The following is a 26,907-nucleotide window of genomic DNA, read 5'->3' as shown; positions in this document are numbered from 1 at the left end:
ATTGGAGGGCCTTTTGCAAGGGTGGGACCTTTCAACTTCCCCTCCAGACATGGCAACAAATATACTGTTGTTTGCATGGACTACTTCTCTAAGTAGGCTGAGGCACGAGCAGTAAAAGACAAATCTACTCAGACTGCCGTGGAGTTTATCTACGAGGATGTTATCTTAAGACATGGAGTCCCAGAGGAGATCCTTACTGACAGGGGAAAAGAGTTTTGCAGTGAGGCATTCTCCCTACTGTGCTGCAGAATGGGTGTGAAGCACACCCTGACAGGACGATTCAAACCTTCAACTAATGGCATGGTAGAGCGCTTTAACAAGACACTAGAAAAGATGGTCTCAGTAAGAAAGGGGAGTGGGACAATGTTTTGCCAGAAGTACTCTTTGCTTACAGAACAACAAGACACGAGTCCACAGGTTTTTCACCTTTTGAGATGATTTACAGGAGAAGAGCGAGATCTCACCGCAACCAATGATGGTATTGAATCCCAGAACTACGTTGGAGAAAGCTCGAATCACAGGGCAATCTTGGAAGAAAGAGCAAGAGCAAACATTGAACAGGCACAAGCTCGTTATTCAAGGAACTACAAGAAAAAGAATCAATGATCATCCCTTTGGTGTTGGAGATTCTAAGTTGTGGTGCAAGGCATCCTAGGAAGGAAGTGTTCTTCATGGTACGATGGGCCCTATTTGGTAATAGATCAGCCAACTCAAGCTAAGATGACAATTTTGGCTCAGCAAACAGAGAGTGCAATCCATGGACAGTGTTAGCCACAGAATTACGATTCTCTAATTTGATATTCAACAGCAATGTTAGAAGTCCTGGAGAGCGCTCAATCAGACCCATGTTTTTTCAAGTCTCTCCTTCGAAAAAGAGGAAATCACTACACAATGTTATGCATGTGACATTAGTCTAGGAGTTGAGGACACACAAGTAAACGCCGTTCGAATCAGTGACTAGTTAGCGAAGCCTTAACTGAATCCTCTGTCAAACCCTAAGCCTAACTTTTTCTATTTTTTGGTTGTATCACATCTTCTTGGCGAACAGTTCATGTGGCAAACAGGCTGACGTGGTGGGACATCTTGAGGGAGGGTTCTTGCAAGGTTGGGGAGAAAGGAGATTGATACCTCAGAGGTGGGGAGCAGAGTCTGAGCGCGCAGGGTGTTTGGCAGACACTACGACTAGAAAGGTGTGTTTTCTTTGAGGCTTTGTTGCTGTGAGCACATAAGTCCGGGTCCTGGTTTGACCGCTATAACATTTACTTAAGCAAACCAAAAATTTAAATAGCAATGGACTTGTTAAAACTGACCAAACAAAAATTCAAAATAATTTAATTTTTAAAGCCAAAAAAAAGAAATAATTAACAGTTTTGAATTTAGGGCTAGAATGGAGTGATGGCTGGAGTTAATTTCAAAAATATATTTGAACTTTTTCTTTTAGGGTTCTTGGGTTAGGGTTTTAGCAGTGGAGCGCAGGGACGGGGCGTCGTCCAGCAGCGGCTGAGCGAGGACGAGGCCAGGGTACGGGCAATTGCGGAGATTGTAGGGGCTATGGTGGAAGGATGCCGCAGCGGTGAGGACGTCGATCTCAATGCGCTCAAATCCGCGGCTTGCCGCCGCTACGGCCTTGCCCGAGCGCCAAAGCTCGTGGAGATGATCGCGGCGTTGCCAGAGAATGAGCGCGATCTCGTCCTGCCCAGGCTCAAGGCCAAGCCTGTGCGCACTGCCTCTGGGATTGCCGTGGTTGCCGTCATGTCCAAGCCGCATCGGTGCCCACACATCGCCTATCTGTGTCTGCTGCCCGGGAGGCCCAGATTCGGACTTCGAATATAGCACACAGTCCTACACTGGGTATGAACCAACGAGCATGCGAGCAATTCGAGCAAGGTAAATTCTATAGTCTTTTTCATTTCTTTTTTTGCTAGCAAAAAAATATTCAGGTACAATCCTTATATACAGGCTCGAGGTCGAGTGGATCAACTCAGGCGTCTGGGCCATATCGTGGATAAGGTGATCAAGTTTATGGATTCTCTTCTCTGTCACTGAGCAAAGGTGATCGCCACAGGTTGAATGTATCCTTATGGGAGGTACTTTCGTGTCTTTGCCAGCAGACTACCGCAACTATTTTATCTGAAATCTCCATGACGCTCTGTCTGGTCACACCTCTCGAAATGTGGAGGAAGCCGTGAGATACTCAGAGCATGCTACCATCAAGTGCATTGGACTGACCATTGAGACGTAAGGCTTGCGTGGTTTCTTTCAATCACCTGGTTTCTTAATTTCGTTTTTCTCGCTGTTGCAGGCGTCCCGACTACTGTCTGTCTCCTCACTTGCGCCAGATGTTGTCTTATGGCTGTACGCGGCTTGAGATTGGGGTGCACAGCACGTACGAAGATGTCGCTCGAGATACTAACCGGGGCCATACGGTTGCTGCTGTTGCCGACTGCTTTTGCCTTGCCAAGGACGCTGGCTTTAAGGTGCGATGGCATTTCCTACACGAACTTCTTTCGCTGATTATGTATTTCAGGTGGTTGCTCATATGATGCCTAACTTTCCAAACGTCGATATGGAACGGGACATGGAAAGCTTCCGCGATTTTTTTGAAAATCCTTCCTTTCGAGCGGACGGCCTCAAAATCTATCCAACGCTGGTTATTCGAGGGACAGGTTTGTACGAGCTATGGAAGACTGGAAGGTTAGTGTATTTGCTGGTCTTTTCTCCGAGACAAAACTGATGTGCATCCTGATTGCTACAGGTACAAGAACTATCCACCTGAACAACTCGTCAATCTGGTTGCCCGAGTGTTGTCTCTGGTACCTCCCTGGACTCGGGTCTATCGCATACAACGTGACATCCCCATGCCTCTTGTAACGTAGGGCGTCGAGAAGGGAAACCTGTGAGAGCTGGCGTTGATGGGGATGGAGGACTTGGGCTTGAAATTTAGAGATGTCAGGACAAGAGAAGCTGGGATTCAGGTTTGCTCACATGCTCACGAGTAAGTAACATTCAACTAATACTTCTGATTCTTTTGCAGGATATACACAATCAAATCAAGCCTGAAGAAGTAGAGCTAGTAAGGCGTGACTACTGTGCTAACAAAGGCTGGGAGACGTTTCTGGCCTATGAAGACACTAGATAGGTATTTTGCCTAAAGCTTTCTCAAAGTCTTTCTCATGCATATCATGCTTATCTTGCTTGAGAGTGATCATCTAGGATATACTGGTGGGTTTACTGCGCCTGAGAAAATGCGGTCCCAACGCTACATGCCCCGAGCTGCTGGGAAGATGTTCGATAGTTCGCGAGCTGCACGTTTATGGAACTGCGGTGCCTGTTCACGGCCGTGACGCCGACAAGCTACAACACCAGGTCTATTTGTTTTCATCTTTATCCTATTGTCTCAAGCTACTTCCAATTTGTACAGGGTTATGGAACTCTTTTGAATAGCCGAACGATTCCGGTCGAATTCAAGGAAACAACCACCATTCTTTTTTCCAATCTTATTGGTGGTGTTCAAACACCATTGCTGAAACAACAAGTGTACGCGGCATATTCACCCTTGAAAACGCTTCTATTTCGAAATTTCGCGCAAAAACCCGGGAAGAAAACTTTGCATCCACGTGTGCGGCAGCGTCGAGAAGAGCACTCCTACTTTGTCTAGAACAGGTTTTTATTGGCGAGGAATCTCCATATGTTCCATAGAAGAGGGTCCATCACGTGCGCTTTCTAGTTAAGCGTCTGGACCGTCGGATCATATCAGCGTATAAATGAGAAGCTTCCATGGAGTAGCATGGGCTTGTTGGTAGAAGTTTTCGGCCATGGTCCAAAGAGGCCAAGTGTCCAAGTTATATAAAGCCCTAGCTCCCAAACTATTTTCCATTCTGCTCATTTCTTCCGGCTCGATCGATCCAGGGATGTAGCGCCAGGATCTAGGATCTGGATCTCGATCGAATCGACTTCTAGTGGTAGCTCGTCGAATCGGGGGTGGAATTTTGTAGGTCGCCTCGCCCCGGAATTCCAGATATTGCCGAAAATATTGCATTGGATCGTCGCGAAAGAGGGACAAGGGGGGAGCGATGGCGCTTCCGACCGACGTGGAGCTGATGAGAGCGGCGAGCTCGCGATCGTGGACGGAAAATGTCTTCTCGCACAGCTCGGTCAGGGAGGTGGACGATGAGGAGGCCCTGAAATGGGCCGCGCTGGAGAAGCTTCCCACATACGATCGCCTCCGGACGGCCATAATCAAGAATGTGGGCGAGCATGGGAGCACTCGCCACGAGCACATTGATGTCAAGTCCTTGGGCCTCGTGGAGAAGAGGAATCTTGTGGAGAAGCTCTTGGCAACAACGGACACGGAGAACGAGATGTTCATCCGCAAGGTCCGGGAGAGGATCGACAGGTATTACGATTCTTTTGATTCGAGTTTCTTCTCACTCTTGGAACAATTGTCTTAGAGTCGGGATAGACCTTCCCAAAATCGAGGTGAGGTACGAAGGACTTCAAATCGAAGCTGATGTACATGTCGGCAAGCGAGCTCTACCGACGCTGTTTAACTTTGTCATCAACATGTCCGAGGTTCGTATTATTAACGAAAAAATCTTTTCATCGCTCTCTGGCTCTTACTTTTTTGTTGTGATTTGTTTTTCCAGCAAATCTTGGGAAAGTTACACTTGCTCCCTTCTAAGAAACACGTCCTCACGATTTTGCGCAACGTTAGTGGTATCGTGAAGCCTTCCAGGTAATGAAATTGCTGCATCTTTCGGCGAAAATCTTGTACTCATACTTCTCTACAGGATGACACTTCTGCTGGGCCCTCCTAACGCAGGGAAAACTACACTGCTTCTTGCCCTTTCTGGAAAGTTGGACCAAAGCCTCAAGGTAAGGAAGTCCTCCAGCTTTTAGGAGATTGTTCTCATCTTAGATTTCACTTTACAGGTTTCTGGGAGAGTCACCTACAATGGCCACACATTGACTGAATTTGTGCCTCAAAGGACTTCTGCTTACATAAGCCAACACGACTTGCATAGCGGGGAGTTGACAGTGAGGGAGACGTTTGATTTTGCTTCTAGGTGTCAAGGCGTGGGAAGCAGATATGGTAAACAACGTCCTGGGTTGGCGTGCAAGTGGAATTGACTTTCTTATAACTTGTGTCAGAGATGATAACGGAGCTTTCAAGACGGGAGAAAAATGCCAAAATCAAACCGGATCCTGATGTTGATGCGTTCATGAAGGTAATAAGCACTTTTTGGTTGGCAGCGTTCTTACGAGCTTCTTACAGGCGTCGGCTATAGAGGGTCAGGAGACCTCCATTGTAACGGACTATGTGCTGAAGGTAAGCGTGTTTTGGATCGTGATCAAAGAGGATTCGCGGTTCTCATGCATTTTTTCGCTTCCAGATTTTGGGTTTGGACGTTTGTTCTGATATACTTGTCGGAGACGCCATGCGCAGGGGTATTTCTGGAGGACAAAAGAAGCGTGTCACTACAGGTAAGACTTGCAAGCCTGGAAGCTTTTTGGTCACGATTTGTTTATGACAAATGTTTATTTTGCAGGAGAGATGCTCGTTGGGCCTGCAAAGTCTCTTTTCATGGACGAGATTTCAACCGGTCTTGACAGCTCGACCACATTTCAGATAGTGAAGAGCTTAAGGCAGTTTGTCCATGTGCTCGATGCTACCATGGTCATCTCCTTGCTCCAGCCTGCTCCCGAGACGTTTGAGCTTTTCGACGACTTGATTCTTCTGTCGGAGGGGCAGATTGTATATCAGGGGCCCCGGGAACTCGTGTTGGATTTCTTCGAGACGCAGGGATTTAAATGTCCTCCGAGGAAAGGTGTCGCGGACTTTTTGCAAGAAGTTACGTCAAGGAAAGACCAGGAACAGTATTGGGCTGACAAGAGGATGCCATACAGATTTATACCTGTCCAGGAGTTCGCGGATGCCTTTCAAAAGTTCCATGTCGGTCAGAACTTTGCTGAAGAATTGGGGCGGCCTTTTGACAAGAGTAAAAGCCATCCGGCAGCTCTTGTCACTCAGAAGTACGCTCTTAGTAACTGGGAGCTTTTCAAGGCTCTCTTGGCGCGGGAGATACTTTTGATGAAGAGGAACTCATTCGTCTACGTGTTCAAAACTTGTCAGGTATGCTATCAAAGACTAAAATCTATATATCTGATACTAAAATTTCCAATGCAGCTGATTGTTATAGCCGTAATCACGATGACTGTGTTTCTCCGGACCGAAATGCATCACAGAACTGTTGGCGATGGCAGTCTCTACATGGGAGCCTTGTTCTTCGGCCTGATCATCGTCATGTTTAATGGATTTGCGGAGTTGTCGATGACCATTGCGCGCCTTCCAGTATTTTACAAGCAGCGGGACCAGATGCTATTTCCTGCGTGGGCATTTTCTCTTCCTAACGTGATCACTCGAATTCCAGTGTCCCTGCTCGAATCAGCAATTTGGGTGTGCATGACGTACTACGTGGTTGGATTTGCTCCTAGTGCCGCCAGGTTTGTTACATTGATGTTTAGTGAGAAATAGTGTTGATATTTTATGTTTGAGTGTTTCAGGTTCTTCCAGCAGTTCCTTCTCATGTTCCTAATTCATCAAATGTCGAGAGGTCTTTTCCGATTCATTGCTTCACTTTCTCGGACTATGGTTGTAGCAAACACCTTCGGCTCTTTCGCGCTGCTGATAGTTCTTGTCCTCGGTGGTTTTCTTCTTTCTAGAGGTAATCCATTGACTATACTCAGGTAGCACAACTTATAATGGTCTTTAATTTCCAGAGGACGTTGAACCTTGGTGGATTTGGGGATATTGGTCGTCGCCCATGATGTACGCACAGAATGCGCTTGCCGTGAACGAGTTCAGTGCATCAAGATGGCAGATTCTCGAAAATGCCAATCAGACCACCACCGTTGGCAACCAAGTTCTAGAGTCTCGAGGTCTGTTCCCCAATAAAAACTGGTATTGGCTTGGAACTGGTGCTCAGTTGGCTTATGCCATTCTCTTCAACGTTGTTTTCACTTTGGCACTCGCTTACTTCAGTGGTACGTAGGAATCTATTTTTTTTCTCCATGTAGGTACTCATTTTTATATTCAAACAGCTCCTGGGAAACCGCAGGCCGTAGTGTCTGAGGAAATACTAGAAGAGCAGAACATGAATCGTACCGGCGAAGTCTCAGAAAGATCAGTGTGTGCAAAATCAAAACGATCGGGCAGATCTTCTAATGCAGGTAATGGCGCCATCACAAATTTCATTATATGGTCTAACATCGAATGCCAGGAGATTTGGAGCTTACGTCTGGTCGAATGGGTGCCGATTCTAAAAGGGGAATGATACTCCCGTTTCAAGCTTTAGCAATGTCATTCAATCATGTTAACTACTACGTTGACATGCCTGCGGTATGCTTTTACGCATTTCCTTTGTAGGATATTGAGTTCTAATGCCCTTGTAACAGGAAATGAAGCAACAAGGCGTGACTGAAAATAGATTACAGTTGCTGCACGACGTAAGCAGTAGCTTCAGGCCTGGAGTTCTCACGGCTCTTGTCGGTGTAAGCGGTGCTGGAAAGACAACTCTCATGGATGTTTTAGCCGGGCGTAAAACTGGTGGCTACATTGAAGGCGACATTCGCATCTCCGGCTATCCAAAAAACCAGGCTACTTTTGCTAGGATTTCGGGTTATTGCGAACAAACTGACATTCATTCACCCAACGTTACAGTGTACGAGTCACTGGTTTATTCTGCTTGGCTCCGACTATCGGATGACATTGATAAGGGGACGAAAAAGGTAAGGAGAGAGATGTTTTTCGTGGTCAAGTTTGCTAAGATGAGTTTTGGAACAGATGTTTGTGGAAGAAGTTATGGATCTTGTAGAGCTTAACCCTCTCCGGGATGCGTTGGTTGGTCTCCCTGGAGTTGATGGACTTTCGACCGAGCAGCGGAAACGACTGACAATTGCCGTGGAGCTCGTTGCAAATCCTTCAATTATTTTCATGGACGAGCCAACTTCCGGACTGGATGCACGAGCGGCAGCAATTGTCATGAGAACGGTCCGCAACACTGTCGACACCGGTCGCACTGTCGTCTGCACCATTCATCAGCCTAGCATTGACATTTTTGAGGCCTTCGATGAGGTACGCGATTATTACCTTGCAAACTCTCTTGAAAACCTGCCTGCTTTCTCCAGCTTCTGTTGATGAAACGCGGAGGGCGCGTTGTCTACGCAGGTTCCTTGGGAAAGAACTCGCACAAACTTGTTGAATACTTTCAGGTAAGTCGCTTGCGTTGTTCTTGCAGACTTGAGATGATTTATATGGATTAATTTCCCCAGGGTATTAGCGGTGTTCCTAACATAAGAGAAGGATACAATCCAGCTACGTGGATGTTAGAGGTTACCGCTGCAGACGTGGAGAATCGTCTGGGAGTAGATTTTGCGGACATCTATAAAACTTCTTCAGTCTACCAGTAAGCACACTTGACCATTATCTCTTTCTTGGCTAAACCACTGGTGTGTCTAGGCACAATGAAGCTATTATTACTCAGCTGAGCACTCCGGTTCCTGGCACGGAGGACATATGGTTTCCAACGCAATACCCTCTGTCGTTCCTCGGACAGGTCATGGGATGCTTGTGGAAACAACATCAGTCATACTGGAAAAATCCATACTACGTTCTGGTTCGCATGTTCTTCACCTTGGTTGTCGCGATAATATTTGGCACAATGTTTTGGGACATCGGCTCCAAAAGGTAAACGTTGTGTAGTTCAATCAAGCGTTGATTCTGACTCCTGCCTTTCTCTCGTGAGCAGATCACGAGAACAAGACCTCTTTAATCTGATGGGATCTATATACGCTGCTGTGCTCTTCATTGGGTTCAGCAATTCGTCAGGAGTGCAGCCAGTCGTTGCTATCGAGCGAACGGTCTACTATCGAGAAAGAGCCGCTGGAATGTACTCTCCCCTTCCATATGCTTTTGCTCAGGTAAGGCATACATCCGACTCTTCAGATTTCGTTTGACTCATCAAGGAAAACTCCGTGCGTCCAGGTCCTGATCGAGATTCCCTACGTGTTCGTGCAAGCCTTCGCGTATGGACTCATTGTGTACGCGACGATGCAGCTGGAATGGACAGCAGCCAAGTTCTTGTGGTTCCTCTTCTTCTTGTACATGACGTTCCTCTACTACACGCTCTACGGCATGGTGACGGTGGCGCTGTCACCCAACGACCAGATTGCAACCATCGTATCCTCGGCATTCTACGGAATCTGGAACCTGTTCTCTGGCTTCATCATCCCTCGACCGGTAAGTTCATGAATTCCACACATTTCTTTCCTTAACACTTTGGTTTGTTTCTTGGTGTCTCTCAGGCGATTCCAGTGTGGTGGAGGTGGTACTACTGGGCCTCGCCACCGGCGTGGTCTCTCTACGGCCTCCTCACGTCTCAGCTTGGAGATGTCACCACGCCGTTGTTCCGGGCCGACGGCGAAGAGACGACCGTGGAGGGCTTCTTGAGGTCCTACTTTGGGTTCAGGCACGACTTCTTGGGCGTCGTGGCCGGGGTTCACGTCGGCCTCGTCGTTGTCTTCGCGGTGTGCTTCGCCATCTGCATCAAAGTTTTCAACTTCCAGAACCGATGATCGATCGACTGGTTTTCGTGGAAGAAATTCTAAAGAACAAAGAAACTCGGTGCTGCCCTCATAATGATAGCTCCAGGGGCATCACAACATTTTTTACAATGAAGAGAATGTACAGTTTTCTTTGAATTATATAACCAGCCAAAAGGCTGGGTTTTTTTTTTTTTTTTGAATGTGTACTTACTTGAGCTGCGAAACTAAAAGTTTTAAGGGGAGAAAGAAAAGCAAAAGAGAAGAAAGAAGCTCTCCACTCTTTCTTACATTCACGCCTGGGATCATGCTGCTTGAACAGTGCGAACTTCGGCTCCAGCGTCTTCTGTGTCACGCGGGAGAATATGCCAGAGGAGGAGGGGTTGAAACCCTCTGGGCATTCTCGTGTTCTTGATGGTTTGGGGACTTCTCGCGGAGGCGGTGGCTGCCAGGGCGCCCTAGCGCGTGAAGGATCGATTTTGGGAGCTCGGGCGGCATGGCATGGCGTCAGTTGCTGGAGAAGGTATGGCGCTCTCTTTCCTCTCTCCCATTAGGGCTGCGCCCGCGCTGATTGCCCGCGGATTTCGACCACAGGGAGGCTCCTCCGCCACGGCGACATCCTTGTATGGGCTGGGACGCGCGATTGTGTTGAAGGGATGCAGGCATTTTTCTATCCGATTTCCCTCGTCGTTGCTAATGATGCTTGAATTTCGGCTGGCGCAGGGATCGTGTTGAATCGCCTCAAGAGACGCTGCATGTCCAGCTACACAAGCAATTTCTCGAGAAGGCTGGAGCAGCTGGAGAGAGAAGGAGGGCCCGATGCTCAGGAGAAACAAGTGAAGTTTCTAAGAGATCTTAACAAGGTGGATCCCGAGGGAGTGATTTGGTGGTTCGAGAGTAGACCACTTCCGCAGCACAGCACCGGTGCTTTGGCCGAGTATCTCAAAGCTCTCGTCAAGGTCGATAGGCTCGATGACAGTGCCTTGTTGAAAACGCTGCAAAGAGGTAAACGCTGTAACTCTTTCTTTATCGGATCTGATCCTCTTTTTTTTTTTAAAACCGTGTAGGAGCAACTGCATCGCTAGGAAGTTTTCAAGCTGAGGCGCGACCGATCATGTCTTTGGCGTTTCCGGCAGTAGGAACAGCCACGAAAGACGGAATTTTGGGCTCTCCCAGTGCGCCAATCCACATGATCACGTCCGAAGGAGGTGGACTGTTCGAACCTTGGCTCTGGGCTTTCTCCTTCTCTCTGGCGTTGGGGCCATTATAAGGGCCTCAGCAAAGGTAAGCATCGTAGAGCATGGCTTGCAATGCAGCGACAGGAAAGACGATGCTGGCTCGGGCAACTGCTGGTGAAGCAGGGGTACCGTTTTTCTATTGCAGCGGGAGCGAGTTCGAGGAAATGTTCGTCGGAGTTGGTGCTCGGCGAGTGCGAAGAAGTGCTCGCCATGCATAATCTTCATGGACGAAATTGATGCAATAGGTGGGAGCTGAAATCCCAAGGACCAACAGTACATGAAGATGACACTGAACCAGCTGTTGGTGGAGCTGGACGGTTTCAAGCAAAACGAAGGCATCATAGTGATCGCGGCTACGAACTTCCCCGAATCTCTCGACAAGGCGCTTGTCCGTCCTGGTCAGTTCGATTGGCATGTGGTGGTTCCAAATCCAGACATCCAGTTAGAGAACATCCATTTATGTATAAACACCTTGCTTTTTTTTTTGTTTTTTTTTTTTTTTTTTTTTCTCTTGTGAGTGCATAGAATATGGAAAGGGAATACATCTCAATTAGCCCAAAAACCATAATTTATATACAGAAGTGAGTGGTCCAGATTGAAATTAATCTAACGGCTACCAAAATCCCATTATGTTAATATTAGTATATGGCATCGTAGGTATATACTTGGCCCTCACATCATCCCCTCCTCTCAGAATAATGTGTCAAGGTTCTTTTGTAAATGGGCTAGGATCTAGAGGAACGTCAAGAGGAGGCATTGGTGGATCTGTAAACGGTATTAATTACTCCTGATCCCTTTGCATGAAGCATTTAAACTGCTGCACATGCACAATCTCTGAAGGATCGGCTTGTTGGACATCATGCCAAACCTCATAAACTTGCGGTCCAACTTGCCACAACACCCGATACGGTCCTTTCCACTGCACAAAGAACCCTTTAAATAAACCACGTACCGTAAGATGGGGAAAACGGACTAACACCAAATCATCCACTTTGTACTCTGCAGGTGGACAATGATGGGAGTTATAACGCCATTGTTGTTCCACATGTATGCGGCCTAAATGTTCGGCAGACTCTGCTCAGACAAGTGGAAGAATGCTCGTCAAATATTGATCCCATGACTTAGCATTAGGAGCTCGTGGCAATCGCAAAGGTAAACCCAGCTCCGTTGGTAATATTGGATCATAACCATATAGAAATTTATATGTTGTAGCACCAACAGAACTCTGCACCCCTGTGACATATGCATACCGAAGAGACAGCAAATAACCATCCCAATCCGAATGCTAAAAGTTCACATATTTCGCAATCATCCCTTTGAATGTCCGAATGAGGCGTTCCACCAGACCGTCTGATTGTGGATGATAAGCACTCGTAAAAGTGTGGCGTATCCCCAACCGAGACGTCAAAACATGAAAAACCTCAGCCATAAATGCAGGACCATTATCCGAAAGAATCCGCTCTGGACAAGAATGTTGGAACACCACTCGATTGAGGAGGAAGTATCCAATAACAGTTGTAGAGGCGCTAGCAAGAGCACCAACTTCCACCCAACGAGTCAAGTAGTCAGAAGCAATAATAATATACTCATTGCTAGCAGTCAACCGTGGAAAATGTCCCATAAGATCAAACGCCACTAACTCAAACGGACGGGAAACTGGAATTGACTCCAACCGTCCTTCCGCAGCACAAGGGGGAGTATTACGAGCTTGGCACCAAACGCAGCTACGCATATACCGAATAACATCACATTGCATCTTTGGCCAATAGAAAGACCTACGCAGCTTCTTGGTCACACGACGATGTCCCATATGCCCACCTAAAACAAGAGAATCATGGTAGGCATGGAGAAATCATGGAATAAAGATAGAAGGCACCACCAGCCGTAAATGATCATTAGGATCCGTCCCCACAAAATAAAGAAGGCCATCTTCAAGACGATTTTGAGAATGTAAATGCCAAAAAGGCAAGTCATCAGTAAATGATGCAAGATTCTCAAATGCATCTCGAAGCCTTCGAATCCACAGCTCAATCTTTTGAGCCTCACGAACTTTATCAAGAGAAGGTAGATCTTGCTCTGCGCCTTGTGGACACTGAACATCAAGTACAGCAACCGCTGACAGTACAGAATCCTCGTCTAAAAAATCCACAGATGCTGGAACAACAGGCTCATCATAAACATGAGAAGAGAGTGGAGAAGGAAGAGGAGCTCAAGAAAGAGCATCAGCATCAGCCATAGAACTCCCTGGGCGATGAACAACATCAAAATTATATATCTGAAGCTTCAAAGCCCACCGAGCAGTACGACCAACCAGGTTCTTCCGCTTCAATAACGAAGTAACTGCAGCATGGTCACCTTCAAATAACATCCGAGAACCATGTAGATATGCATGAAGTTTCTCGAAACCCCAAACTGCCTCTAAACACTCTTTTTCTGTTATGGAGTAGTTCACTTCTGCTGATTGTAACGTACGGCTTATATATGCAATGGGATGATGCTGACCAGGCACACTCAGGCTTTCTTGCATCAACACACCTCCAAGACCAATATCAGAAGCATCTACGTGCAAAATAAAAGGTCGAGTGTAGTCAGGATATGCCAAAACCGGAAGAGTTGTTAACAGCTCTTTGAGATTCATAAACGCCTTCTCACAATTTGAAGACCAGATGAAAAATGACGTTGATGATTTCAGCAACGCTCGCAACGGTGCAGTGTGATCAGAAAGATGATCCACAAAACGACCGAGATACTACACCTTGCACAGGAAGTGCTGCACATCATTCACACACTTCGGAGTAAGGAACCTTAGAATGGCTACAAGTTTGTCAGGATCAACTTGCAAACCTTCACGAGAAATATAGTACCCAAGATAAGTTGTGTCCTTGGACCCAAACACGCACTTCGACCGCTTCAACTTTAAACCAACGTCCCATAGCCGATCCAACACTTTACACACATCACGAATGTTCTCCTCCCATGTCCCCTCCGAGTGAATCAAGACATCATCAATGAAGTCAGCAGTCACCTCTGGCATATCACAAAGAACCTCGTCCATCATCCGCTGGAAAGTTGCTGGAGCATTGTTCAAACCAAACGGCATCACCAAGAACTCATACAAACCAAATGGTGTACAAAGAGCAGTCTTAGGAATATCTTCTTCAGCCATCAGTACTTGCCAGTACCCAGAAGCAAGATTGAGCTTGGTGAACCAACGACTTCGCCCTAGACAATCCAAGAGATCAGTCGTGTGAGGAAGAGGGTACACATCCGGGATCGTCACTTCATTTAACGGACGATAGTCGATGCAGAAACGAATACTCCCATCAGGCTTCGACACAAGATGAAGTTCACATGCCCAAGGACTCCGCAACTTCTGAATAACACCCTTCTCCAACATCTCCTTGACGTTTGTACGTAAAATCCTGATCTCCTTGGGTGACCGACGACGAACTGGGACCTTGATTGGACGAGCATCCCCGGTGGGAATCGGATGACGTGTGGCAATCTTGGCCCCAGACGATAGGTCAAATTCAAAGAGATCAGAATACTCCTTCATGAGCCGGTCAACAACTGCAACACAAAGATGTTCGGAGGGATCGGAAAAGGGAAGAGCAGAACAAGATGGAAACATAGGAGGAAATAGTGGGGAAACAAAAGTAATAGAAGCAGAGGTAGAAGTAAAGGGACGAAGAGGGATGAAAGTGAGAAGAATGGATGAAACATAAGGAAGTATAAGACAAGGGGGAGAAGCCTCAAAGTCACACTTGGCATAATTGCGCTGCAACCAATCCATACCAAGAATGAGGTCAAAAGCTTGACTCGGCACCACCCACAATGACTGCAACTCAAGCTTGAGATCACCCACACGCACAACCAGGTCTGCCTCATCTCGTGCACATGCATGTGTACGGCCGTTGCCATAAAGAATGAAAATTGGATCTGTCGCACAACGCAAGTGTAAACAACAACATGTGGCAACAGGTCGAGCAATAGAAGATAAACTCGAACCTGTATCAACCAACACGGAGAGAAGAATAGGAGACCTCTTGTTATAAAAACGAGCTTGGAAAGTAAACACTGGATGAACCGGTGCCGAGTGAACCCCTTGATGATACTCTCGAAAGAAAGATGGAGGGGTCACTAACTTATTCACGCAAGGTCCCTCCATTACTCGCGTGACTCCTCATTTCCCGGGTGCACCTCGGTGTCCAAGCCTTCCACCGCAACAGCACCAACGGGACGTTGTTGACGCCAAGGTCTCCATCCAGGAAATGGAGGTCGCCAATCTGGAAAGCGTCAACAATGCCGATAAATATGACCAACTTCATCACATGCCCAGCAACGAACATCACGGCCACGACCACGTCCTCACCCTTATCCGTGGACTCGAGTAGCAGCAGCATCAACCTCCATTGGAACAGGACCATCACTCATAGGAAGTGGAGCTGAAGGACGTGCAACGAGAAGTGGAAGAGGCGACGTCTCATAACGTTGTGCCAAGCGAAGAGCATCATCAAGGGTGGCAGGAGCAAGTGCATGCACAAGGCCGACAAGATCTTGACGAAGTGCTGGCCACAACATTCCTAGCTTGATCTGCTCCAACATATTTGGCTCCGCACGAAGCAAAAGACTTTGGAAACGAATGCCAAATTGCATCGCCAACTCAAATGGCCCTTGGCAAAGACAATGCAATTGTTGGAAGGCATCATCACAATCGTTGGCATGTCCAAAGGCACATTTGAAGACATCCGGAAGAACACTCCAATCCCCACAAGTGGCCGCACTCAATCTATTGTACCACTGCAACGCTGTCCCTTGGAGACACGTGGGAAACTCACGCAAATGTTGAGCATCATCCCAAGAATGATATGTGGCAATCACCGTGAAGTGATCGAACCAATGGTACACATCATCCCCAGGATTCCCACGAAAGAACTCCGGCCGAACGCGAGGATTGGCACCAAGAGCAGGAGGAGTTTGTCCACGTGCCATGAATGCCGCCATCAATTGAGTTTGGTTGTTCAATTGCAAGCGCATAACATCAAGCAATTGAACCAACTGCTGCTCTAGAGTCAAAGGAGGAGATTGCTAATCGGCCATTAAGATGAACGAAAAAGAAAGAGCAAAAGAAGAGAAATAACAAAAAGCTGGAAAGAAATGGTAGATCTAAACAATGCAAAAAGCTAGATCTAAACCAAAATCCTGAAAGGAAAGAACAAAAGAAAGGAAATGGAAAAAGCTAGATCTAAATGATGCAAAAGCTAGATCTAAACCGAAATCCCAAATCCAAGCACTCCCCAGCTGCCCCTCACCTCCACCAATGTGAGTGCATGGAATATAAAAAGGGAATATAGAAATGTTCATCTCAATTAACCCAAAAACCCTAGTTTATATATAGGAGTGAGTTGTCTGGATTAAAACCAATGCGACGGCTACCAAAATCCCACTACGCTAATATTAGTATACAGCATCGTAGCCGTACACTTAGCCCTCACACTCTTTTTTTTCTTCTCTTCTCTTGAACTTTGATCTTTCTTATATAGATAGCAACAGGTTTTCTGGCACAAGTTTTATAGTGAAAGAAGATGCCTTAGCTATTTGGACACCTATCTAGAGGTCACATTAATGTTCTTGTTACTTAAATGCATAAGTCTAGTCTCTTGTTACATAGGTTGTAGTGTTCTTCCATTGCAACTTTTATGAATCTTTCTTTTTTATAATTATTTGTGTTGTGGGTGATGTAAAGCATGACTTTCCAGATAAATCATGGCTATTACAATCTTTTGATTGATGTTTATAGGAAAAGCTTGAATGTAAAAGATGCTAAGAACTAGATGTAAAAGGCTTTTTACATTCTGAACTAGAAAACTTTCAACATCCTGATAAATGATTATGTAGCTCATTTGGAAAGGTCAAGGATAGACACAAAATCAAGATTACAGTCCTATTAACTCATATAACCTTTGTTTACCTAGGTGAATTTGTTATAGGAATTTGAGAAATACAAGTGTGAACGAAGCATTGATATAGATGATTATTATTTATGGCAATGTAGTGTTTAAACTTTATAGAGAACTTGATGATATATCTTTACTAATCAGGCAAGAGAGCTTTACAAGGAAGAGATGCTTTTTACACTAAAGATTGTTGAAAGCATATGTAATTAGCATCAAGTATAGGAATACACTCCATCCCTTTCACAGAAGGCTTGAAAATATAAGTAATTCTTGAGAATCTAGAATAATGTAATAAACAAATGAGTATTGCCAAAATATAGTGGTTTTCTGTAATGCACCTTATCTCTCTCCCCTTAAGCCAACTGGAAAAAGGGGCAATTACTTGATGAGAGAGCCCTTAATGGCTATTTTATCCCCATTTATCTTCCAAGGTTCTAAGGATCCATAGTGACAGTATATCCAAATCTCATCCCATGATCACATGCATTACATTTTCTCTATAATTTTAAAAGTATTTTTCATTTATAAACTCTTGCAAGTTGACTATATGATTGTGGCTTTTACTTTTGGCTGCTACACACATCATCAAATTTGCAAATGACTAGACAAACACGCATAGCATATAGTGGTGATTGCTACAATACTAAAAAGAAGAAGACAAAAAGGTAATTTTAATAGGGTAATTATTTTGTTTATAAGCATGAATTAACATTATGAGCACCACTCATTAGATTGAGTTTTCATTTTAGATCTCAATTTTATTTGTAGAACAAATATATAGATATACTACTTAATAAAGCAATGTGTTTTAGGTATTTTTAGAAATGATAAGTAGGCTCTAAATATAGAAATACACCCCTTTTTTTATACAAAGGTGAATATGCCAGAGTAAGGTTGTTTATTCACATTAGTTGAGAACAAAAATACATAAAATTTAGAGTCTGATCCATATTTGAGTATATTGACAGCCATATGTAGCTGCTATGCAAATGCCTCCATGCAGCATTTACATAAACTCCAATTGTTTATGTTCTTTGTAAGTGCTTTTATTTTGTATAGATAGATGAATTCTTTTGTTCTCTATTTAAACAAATCTAAAGTTTCAAAAACTTCATATCTACTTTTGCATCCTTAATGTCATGCATCCTCTTTTTCTACTTGGGCATAGCTCAACATGTACTCCATAGCTTCCACCCTAGACATGTAATGATCTTTGTTAATATTGTTCTTGAAAGCAATGGAGTGCAACTCATTACCCTCTTTATCTTAGAGATGGAATTGTTGGCTTCTATAATTGCCTCTTGAGATTGGTAGATAGAAAGAAAAGGCTTTGACACAAGAGAGCTAATGTCATTAGTCTATTTGCTAGGAGAAAATTTTTGTAATGCAATGCTATAAGTCAAATAACAAAATGTTTGAAAACAGATACTACTTTAAAATATTTTATGTGAAGTTAAAATAATTAAATTCAAGCTTTAAAATGTTTATAATAACTAGATAGTAATCCTTATAAAAACTAATATATATATCCAGAATTTTATGAATATGCACATCTTTAATTTTTAAAGTATACATGGGAGTTTGTTAAGCTGTATATATAATATTTTGTATATATTGATTTATTTTTACCAAAAAGTGATATAAATATCTCTGAGTTAATTTTTAAGTCAGAAGTTTAGTTTATTTTGACAATTTAAATATTAGATTTATTATTAAATTTCTCTTATAAAAAACTTCATTATTAATTTTTATTTTAACAAATTAAAATGTTGAGCATATCATGAAAATCAATATGTAATTTATTTCATATGGTATGCATGTACTTTAAAAAGATTTACAAGATTGTTTTTGAACAATGTTTCTATCTTAGTAAGACATCATTAAAAATTTATTTTTATAGGCCAGGAGAGCTGGATTCCTTGCTAGTTCATTAATATATTTTTGAAAAATTATGGTATAAAATTGAATTGGAAACTTCGGCTTGCTGTGTTTTAATTTTTTAATCATACATTTATATTAGTAAAACAGGGTACCTTAAGATTTTAGAAGGGGGGATTTTTTTTTTCTGGGGTGGAGAAATTTCCAGGTGAGGGACACATGAAACCCCACCCTAACACAAGATATTAACTTATTCTAAATTCTTATCTAACTAATCCTTAGCACTTCATTGCAGAGAATAGATCTAGTGCAACCTCTCTATTGCCACACTACAGTTGGGAATTTGAAATTTTAGTTTTGCAATTGTGTGGGAAAATATAATTAATATATATAGCTTCGTATTAGAGTAGAAAGTGGTCCAAATTGAATCTAATCCAGTATTTATTAAAGTTTCACTACATTAATGATAATATACAATAATATAACTCCTTTCGGAAGGATAGTCAATGCTAGAAGAATATAAAGAGGAGGCACTAGTGCATCCATAGATAGTATAATTTATTCATGATCCTTTTGTAAAGTGCTTTAATTGTTACATATATATAATTTCTGAAAGATTGGTTTCCTGAATGTCATATTGAATCTTATTACTTATAACTCAACTTGTTATAATACTTGATAATCCATTCCATTGGGCAAAAAACCTTTTAAACAAACTATGTATTATAAGATTGGGAAGAAGAAATTTATATGTAGTTTAAGTGTTTAAAAACTTCTCTTGGATCAATGGAAAAATGCTTGTTAAATACTAATCCTAAAGCCTAACATTATCAACTTGTGGCAATTGTAAATATAAACTAACTATATTAGCAATATAAAATTATGACTATATCTATAATATATATATATACAAGCTAGAAAGATAATAAATAAGCATCCCAATTTAAATATTTAAATTTTATATACTTTGCAATCATCCCTTTGAAGGTCATAATGATTTATCAAATGAAGCCATCATTTTATTAATTATTAACACACAATGATGTGGTGTCTCCTTAGTTGAGATATTAAGATGTAAAATGCTTCAACCATATGTGTGGGATCATTATTTGATCCACTCTCTTTAGAACACCACTTGACAAAAAATATCTAACAACAATTACAAATGCAACTTTTACTAATGGGTTAAATAGTTGGATTAGCACTAGTCAACCACAAAAAGCCTTATTAAATCAAACACTATTAGCACAAATAAATGGGAAACTATAATTGATTCTATCTATCAAATTTTAAAACAATTATAAGTCTATTAGGATCAACTTGTATGTCTTTGTGAGAAATGTATACCTAAGATAAATCTTGGGATCCAAACAAACAATTAGACTGCTTTAGTTTCAAATCAATTTGACATAATTGATTTAACAACTTTTGGATATTATAGACATATATACTCCTATTATGTCCCTTTGAGTGGATCAAAGCATCAATAATGATGTTAGTAGTTATTTTTAGCATATTGTAGAGAAACTTATCTATTATCCACTGGAAAGTTGCAAAAGTATTATTCAAATAAAACATTTATGTAATAAAATTTTGACTTAGCACTATTCATAAGAATTTAAACTCAAGCTTATGATCACACAACTGAATTTTTTTTATGCTGCACATATGGATATGGTTGTTGCTATAGAAAGTGAAACCAGTTTTACCATATGTTGCAAATGTAAATAATAATATATGGTAACAGACAGAGCAATGGAAGATAAATTTAAATTCGTATAAGAAAATATAAAAAAGGATAGACTTTTTATTATAAAAAAAACATTTGAAAGTAAACATTTAGTTAAATAAGTATTGAATGAACCTCTTGGTGAAAGAGAACAATAAAAAAGAAATGGAACATTTACGAGAACAAAAATAATCTAAACAATGCAAAAGTTAAATTAAAAAAAAATATAAATCCAATTACTCCTGACATTTCATCTCCTATGTATAATATTTATATTTATATTAGTCCAAAACCCTAGGTTATCTAGTGGATCAAAATCCTATTATATTTCACTTTTTAAAAATTGAAGCATAATTAATTAATTAGAGAAAATTATTTAATTTCATGAATTGTGGCCAAGTTCATTACATGGGTCACAAATTGGCTCAAATTAATTAATTTAGTCTTAAATTAAATAATAAAATTAACATATTAATATATTATATTTTCTACATTAATTTATTTTTTGAAATCCCCCCAATTTGAACTGGAGTCAGACCATGATAGACACAAAAGTGCCAAGGGTACTGGTTGATAAGAAAAGCCAAAAAGAAAACGAAACCCAAGAAATAGTATGTATATTACTATATAATACATTGCTTTTTGTTCAGGCTGTTCTTTGTCCCTATCCCACTGGTCGACTATGTGTGGCTCATGGACCAGGTAAAACACCTCGACACCTCGACACCTCGACACCTCGATTCAGAGCTAAAAGGCAATGAACGTCACGTGGCAAAGGCACGTGCACTTTACTATGAATATGTTATGACGACCATTTTTGCCACGGCATTGCAGCAAAGGAAAATATTGTCATCCATGTTTGTCCTCCGCCTCCTCTTCCAAAATAGGAAGTGTATGATGCATTCGTGTTGTGAAAGTCTGTCAGCAAATTCTGTGAGCATGCATTTCCATAATAGAGAAACCATGTCTCTCCTTCTTGTGGCATCCATGCTATGCCTGTGTTTGGTTGTTTCTCATGGGGTGTCGATAAACGCTACAGGGTCACCTGGTAGAATAACTCAGCAAGGGGCCGGTGTGCTCATTAATGAAGTCGTGAATTTCTTACGAAATGTTCCTTATCGGGACGCTTACTATGCTGGCCAAATACTTGTAGATCAGATTATCAATGTCGAGGGAAGAAGTGTCTGGGTTGAGGCTTGGTTGTTGAACGAAGCGTCGTGTTCATCTGACCCACAGTGGTTAAACTTGGTACCATGGGAGCGGCTGAATAAGTATGCTGTGGATCTCCTGCCACACTTGTGGGAACGAGCCATCAGAGGTGGATTTGCTAGCATTGTAGGTACCGAACACATCTTGCAGATTCGGTGTCAGGAAACTGGTGATACCAGTACTGGTGCCCGTGCTGCTGCACAGCCAGGAGCGCTTGCACCTGAACTTGCCGGACCTAATGTGCAAGGGGACTGCGATCCCAAATTCAATACCCTGTTCAGCAAGGTTGATTATGCGGACAAGTACGAGGATGGGACGTACATATACACCAATCACTATCTCAGGTCAGCAAATGCATGGTACACGCTGGTCATGCAGAGCGATTGCAACCTTGTCCTCTATGATAGCCAGAATGTGGCTAGATGGGCAAGTGATTCTTGGGGCAAAGGCAGCAACTGTTATGCCGTCCTTCACAAGAATGGTGTCTTAGCTGTGTACAAGCGAGAGAATGAAAATCCAGCATGGGAGTCAGAAATTGCTGACGATGCTACAGCAAGCTATGCAGCATCCCTTCAGGACGATGGCAACTTCGTGATCTACAAGTACACGCCTTTTGATGGAATGACTCATGTAAAAGCAATTTGGGCTTCCAAACAAAATCTCTAAATGGAGTTTATAAATCCAATCTAAAACATTACGTTACATTAATGTAAAACATAAGTATGAATGGAATTGTTTTAAAAAAAACTGCGTCTGGTCCACCTCAAGAGATCTCCACACAATCCTGCACAGCCATTTAGCAAAAACGTTATCATACTGGAAATATAGCTCTAGAGCCCACAGATTAGGAGAATGCAAATTAAAAGTAAAGGATTTTACCATGTGGTCAAGTATAAAATTTTGCTTTAAGGAAATTCTTACAGCCTTTGAGATTATTTCAAGGGCATGCGATTGAAATTTTCAAACTAGTTCCAGTAGAACGTGTCTGTATTTCTCATCCATGAGAACAAGGGCAGCAGAGACAGTTCCATCATGAATTTCTGGAAGGTCCTCACTTCTGATCTGCAACCCCTTCCAGATCATGCAATCTAGTTTTAATGAACACAATATTATTAATTGGGGGTGGTGGCAGTGAAGGATAAGAGAAATATCTGCCTCAGTACTTAACCAGCAGGTGGAGTTTCTAAGCTGTGAAGGCTCAGATACCATGTCTCATCAACATTACTGACTGGAATCCACATGCTGATTTGCAAGCTCGTGCTCATGGGGTCAGACGAGCAAAGTAGGTAAAGTAGGTATTAAATATTGTTCCAGATGGTGTTACTCAAATTTTTTCATATGTCCAGGTTATGATCTATATAGGCTCCGCTAATCAGTGCTAGGGGAACTATTGAGGAGAGGATGATGCAGTTAACCAAGAAGAACATGGTGGTTGAGCATCTCGTGGCAGGACTATTCGCTCAAAATGCTTGGAAATGAGGGCTCGGGGTGTGAATACCTGAGCTGTATAATCTCACAGTTGAAGCTTTGGCTTTGCGGTGATATGGATGTCAAGAACCGGACCTGGAGCCACTGCCGCCAGTGGGGTAAGATGATATGATGTCGTGGAGGCATGCGCTGCTTTACACTTGTTACAACCTTCCTTATGTTGGATTCTCATTGTCTTGTTAGAAAATGCAAGTTTAAATCAATGTGCAAGACAAATCAGGGGATGTGCCGGTTTGATCAGGGTTTTTTGGTCTACAAAGAAGATGAGATCAAATTGGTGCTTTAACAGGTGCGTGAGAACAAACGATTTGACTAGTTCATCACTGACCCATTTTCTCCTGTGCAGATCCTTGGCGTATCAGCACACTGAGCAAGAATTGTTTGAGCAGTACTGGTGGGGGCGACAATATAGGCAAAGTGGTAAGAACATTATGAATCTCTTGCATCAAACACTGTCACCTCTCAACATCATTGCTACCAAACTCCATGGACCAGAACCTCCTCTAGATCAACAACGACAACAAGCAACCCAGCAAGAGATGATTAAAAAAAATTCTCTGTTTTTTATTTTATTTTTCATTTTTAGAATAAAATAAAGCTGCTTAGTACATAAAACTTGAAAAATTATAGCGCGGAGGCCCTCCAAGGGTAATAAGGTCCAAGAGTGACCAGAGGTTTAAATTCAGTATTGACATGATATAACACAAATTTATTTTCAAACAACAAATACAAGAATTAAAATTTAAGACCATCTTAGCCATGAAAATGTTGCTCTGTCAGATGATGGTATTCCAAGACATATTTCTCACATGCATCTTCTGAAACTGTTCTATATGGAGTCTAAAACGCCCCTCAAAGTACCTATTCAGCGAGTAGATCGATATACTGTTGTCCAGGCATTGCAGTTGCATCATTGCCTGCTGCAAATGCCCATTCCAGGCAAGCGTTACGAGCATGCCATTCCCTGAAACAACACTCAGCTGCTGAATTCTGGCGAAACACTGCCACGCATGTTGAATGCTGCCACTCTGTCCATACATCTTTGTTGGATTGTGGAACTAAATGTATATTCTACATTCAATTCATAAGAAGCACGCCATACTTCATAGAATATAACAAACCAGCTCCTCTTTATTTTCGTATGTGAATCCATGTCAGAGGAGCATAAGCTTACATGATTCCATAGCTAGACATTGGGTTGAAGCCCACAGGCACAACAGCAGCACTGACGATCTGAACCTCCTTGAGTTCACCATGAAAGTAGCGTTTGTTGTCACGGGGGAGACAGGTAGGTTGGAATTGAGGTTGACTATCTTGGAGCCGTTCTGTGACTTATCAAGTTTAGAATCAACGTAGATAGACCCAACCATTTCGGACTGCAGCAACATGGTGAGTTCCATCAATGACTGGCACTGTTCCCTTAATGCTGAACTGGTATTCACCATTGTACACTGTAAACCATAGATTGCCATTGAGGATCCATAGCCACCACTCACCATAGATTTGATCAGAGAGTTGCTGGATGACGCACAGTTCCTGCTTGATGCGGGGTGGGACCTTCACCCAAGCATGAACAGCAAAATCAGTCTGCCCAGAGACAGAGGGCGTGGTGCCCATGAAAATGTATGTTGCACCATCAAACACAATACCATCAGTTGTGTGAGCAAGTTGGGACCCGGCCTGCTTCACAAGCCCAGTTGCCTTGTTCCCAGACGAGTCTGCGACCAGGTAGCCTATCTTCTCATTCAGCTTCCACCGTGCAAACAGTGACTTACAGATGGCCACATCCTCATCTGATGTCAAAGAAATGGAATTCGAAGCATCCACCACAGTGGCTAGAAGAACAGCAAGAGCAAAGTAGAAAGAGAGACGGAAAACCATTGTGTTATGATTTTCACTTGCTGGTGCATTCTTATATATCCTTCTTGTGGCCACGTACTTACGGAGAACTCCAGAATGCCTTAATGCATTAATTAACAATGAAAATCTGAAAATTTACATAGACCCTGTGGAGCGCGTGGGAGGGTGTAACATTCTATGGTACATAATATTGAATGTCTCAAGACTTTAGGATTGCCTCAATTAACATGAAACATAAATATCTAGCTGGACCTCTAGAAATATTCCACGTGGCAGATGTAGTCAATACTTCTGTGGCAGGCAGGTTAGCTCTGAGCTGCACGAGATGCACGTATGCATTGTGGCTGGCAGGTCAGACTCAGTGTTCCTCCTTATCCTTCATCCAGAAGTCTGCCGTGGCGTTCCTACGTCGCAGCCCGGCTGTACAATGATAGCATGAGGTGGTGTGGTCACAAACTATTATCACTATCATTCCATATGTCGTTTGTAGTAACTTGTTCCCAAGTCCATTGTCATCATCAAAACAGATATAGACAGAGGTCTACAGCTTGATTCATCCATTTGATCAACTCGACACCAGAACCGCAACAACAATCTCCATAAAAAATATATCGCCCCTCACCACCCGAGTAGTCAAATGTCAACTCTTCGCCGGCTGCAATATCTTTGGCGGCAAACATTGTTATGTGCCTCAACCTACACACACTCAATGTGGACGTTGCCACCATCACAACTATGGTTGACGAACCTGGCCACGTTGCCGTACTTTTCCGCATCTATCACAAGTTCTGGTCCAATTGCAAACTTGTAAGTGGAAGGCGAGCCCTTGTCTTCAAGCACCTCACCACATATTTGCATACGAAACTGCCTCTGGGAATGGCTTCTTCTGCGCGCCTTTGCCCTCAGTCCTGAAAATCGCAAGTTTTTTTTGAGAGCTCTTGAAAATCGCAAGTTTTTTCTGTATCCCCCTTTGAGAGCTCTTGTTGCGGCACTTCGATGAGCAGCTGCACCATGGTCCACATTCGAACACATTGAACAAGACTTGCCAAACGTCCTGAATGATGCGAGGGTCTTCTGAACACAGTCACATGTGTCCGAACAATCGTTTTTGCAGCTACAACCTTCACCGCCTAGCATTTAGGAATTCGGTCAAACACAATGTCTTCAAGGAAGCCCTTTAAATGCTTCCAGGATGGCCTCCAGCCCGCGCATCTTCATGATCAAAAACAAGGAAACGCAGCCAGTTAGACCACTATTGCCAGGGATCACTGTCTGACTCCACACTCAAGCTCGACCAGGACGCATTCAGAAAGCTTGGAAAGTAGCGCGTTCCGTACGCAACTGCATAGTCTGGCCGGAGTTGAATGGCTCGCAAGTAGGACTCCTGAGCTTTACCAAGATTCTAAAAAACCACAATCTTTAGATCGCTTACTAGTCACACAACTTACTTTCAAGGCGTTCCCAAGATTCAAATGAGCGTCCGCAAAGTTTGGCTTTAATCGAATAGCCTCCTGCATGGATAAAAATTCAGAAAACATAAACTTTGCGTTTTCCAACCTGATAATAAGCAAGAGCTCTTTCGTAGTCCCCTGCTTCCATCAACAGGCCAGCAAGATTTGACCACGCAATAGCAAAAGTCGGCTGTATTCGGAAGCCATTAAGCGGTAACCAATGGCAGGCCGAAGTACGGCCGGCCGTAAGAATTACTGTAAAAAGGACTTTTGAGCTTTTAGTTTTTACCCCACGCAAAGAAGTTCATGAACAACCGACGCGAACGTCTTGCCCCCGTCAAGTGAAAGGCAATAAAATTGATTAGCCACTAATGAATGTTATCTTTTGGAAATTTTCTTTCGATTGGACTTTTCTTATCATAGATCAACAATGTGATGGATTCGATTTCTCTGCTTCCTTGTGCAACAATTCTTCGTGTTTGGTGGTGAAGCCAATT

At 43.0% G+C, this 26,907-nt stretch overlaps 2 protein-coding genes, 1 long non-coding RNA gene and 1 pseudogene across 5 annotated transcripts; 3 read left to right on the top strand and 1 right to left on the bottom strand.

Moving 5' to 3' along the window:
• The first annotated feature begins 1,479 nt into the window (after nt 1–1,479).
• Nucleotides 1,480–3,869, top strand: LOC112346926 (annotated as a pseudogene).
• A 14-nt stretch (nt 3,870–3,883) lies between these two features.
• LOC9650362 (ABC transporter G family member 39) lies at nt 3,884–9,689 on the top strand. Of its 2 annotated transcripts, XM_024676842.1 has the most exons (22): nt 3,884–4,396; nt 4,452–4,572; nt 4,647–4,735; nt 4,791–4,875; nt 4,933–5,092; nt 5,152–5,228; nt 5,276–5,329; nt 5,394–5,484; nt 5,550–6,133; nt 6,188–6,504; nt 6,565–6,725; nt 6,781–7,044; nt 7,102–7,230; nt 7,281–7,399; nt 7,456–7,788; nt 7,844–8,134; nt 8,188–8,271; nt 8,332–8,465; nt 8,519–8,746; nt 8,808–8,979; nt 9,044–9,298; nt 9,364–9,689. In XM_024676842.1, exons 1-22 carry the CDS (start codon nt 4,074–4,076, stop codon nt 9,631–9,633), a joined length of 4,341 nt encoding a protein of 1,446 aa, XP_024532610.1. In that variant the 5' UTR covers nt 3,884–4,073; the 3' UTR covers nt 9,634–9,689. The 2 variants fall into 2 exon arrangements, with proteins under 2 accessions (XP_024532610.1, XP_024532611.1); XM_024676843.1 differs by having other exon boundaries at nt 5,550–6,504.
• A 173-nt stretch (nt 9,690–9,862) lies between these two features.
• Nucleotides 9,863–11,324, top strand: LOC9650361 (ATP-dependent zinc metalloprotease FTSH 5, mitochondrial). 2 transcript variants are annotated; one of them, XM_024676845.1, is made up of 4 exons: nt 9,863–10,123; nt 10,195–10,605; nt 10,668–10,884; nt 10,962–11,324. In XM_024676845.1, the coding sequence occupies exons 2-3, from the start codon at nt 10,356–10,358 to the stop codon at nt 10,868–10,870; spliced, it is 453 nt and encodes a 150-aa protein (XP_024532613.1). In that variant the 5' UTR covers nt 9,863–10,123; nt 10,195–10,355; the 3' UTR covers nt 10,871–10,884; nt 10,962–11,324. The 2 variants fall into 2 exon arrangements, with proteins under 2 accessions (XP_024532613.1, XP_024532612.1); XM_024676844.1 differs by having other exon boundaries at nt 10,668–11,324.
• A 15,013-nt stretch (nt 11,325–26,337) lies between these two features.
• On the bottom strand, nt 26,338–26,611 carry LOC9650358. The gene is made up of 3 exons (XR_002992620.1): nt 26,517–26,611; nt 26,408–26,470; nt 26,338–26,361 (listed from the first exon to the last, which is right to left on the bottom strand). It is a non-coding gene; the product is annotated as an uncharacterized LOC9650358 (long non-coding RNA).
• Between the last annotated feature and the right edge of the window lie 296 nt (nt 26,612–26,907).

The sequence above is a fragment of the Selaginella moellendorffii genome, unplaced genomic scaffold, assembly GCF_000143415.4.
Source record: "Selaginella moellendorffii unplaced genomic scaffold, v1.0 SELMOscaffold_18, whole genome shotgun sequence".
Classification (NCBI taxonomy): domain Eukaryota; kingdom Viridiplantae; phylum Streptophyta; class Lycopodiopsida; order Selaginellales; family Selaginellaceae; genus Selaginella; species Selaginella moellendorffii.
The sequence above is the reverse complement of the archived record's forward strand: the minus strand, read 5'-3'. Positions and strand labels throughout refer to the sequence as shown.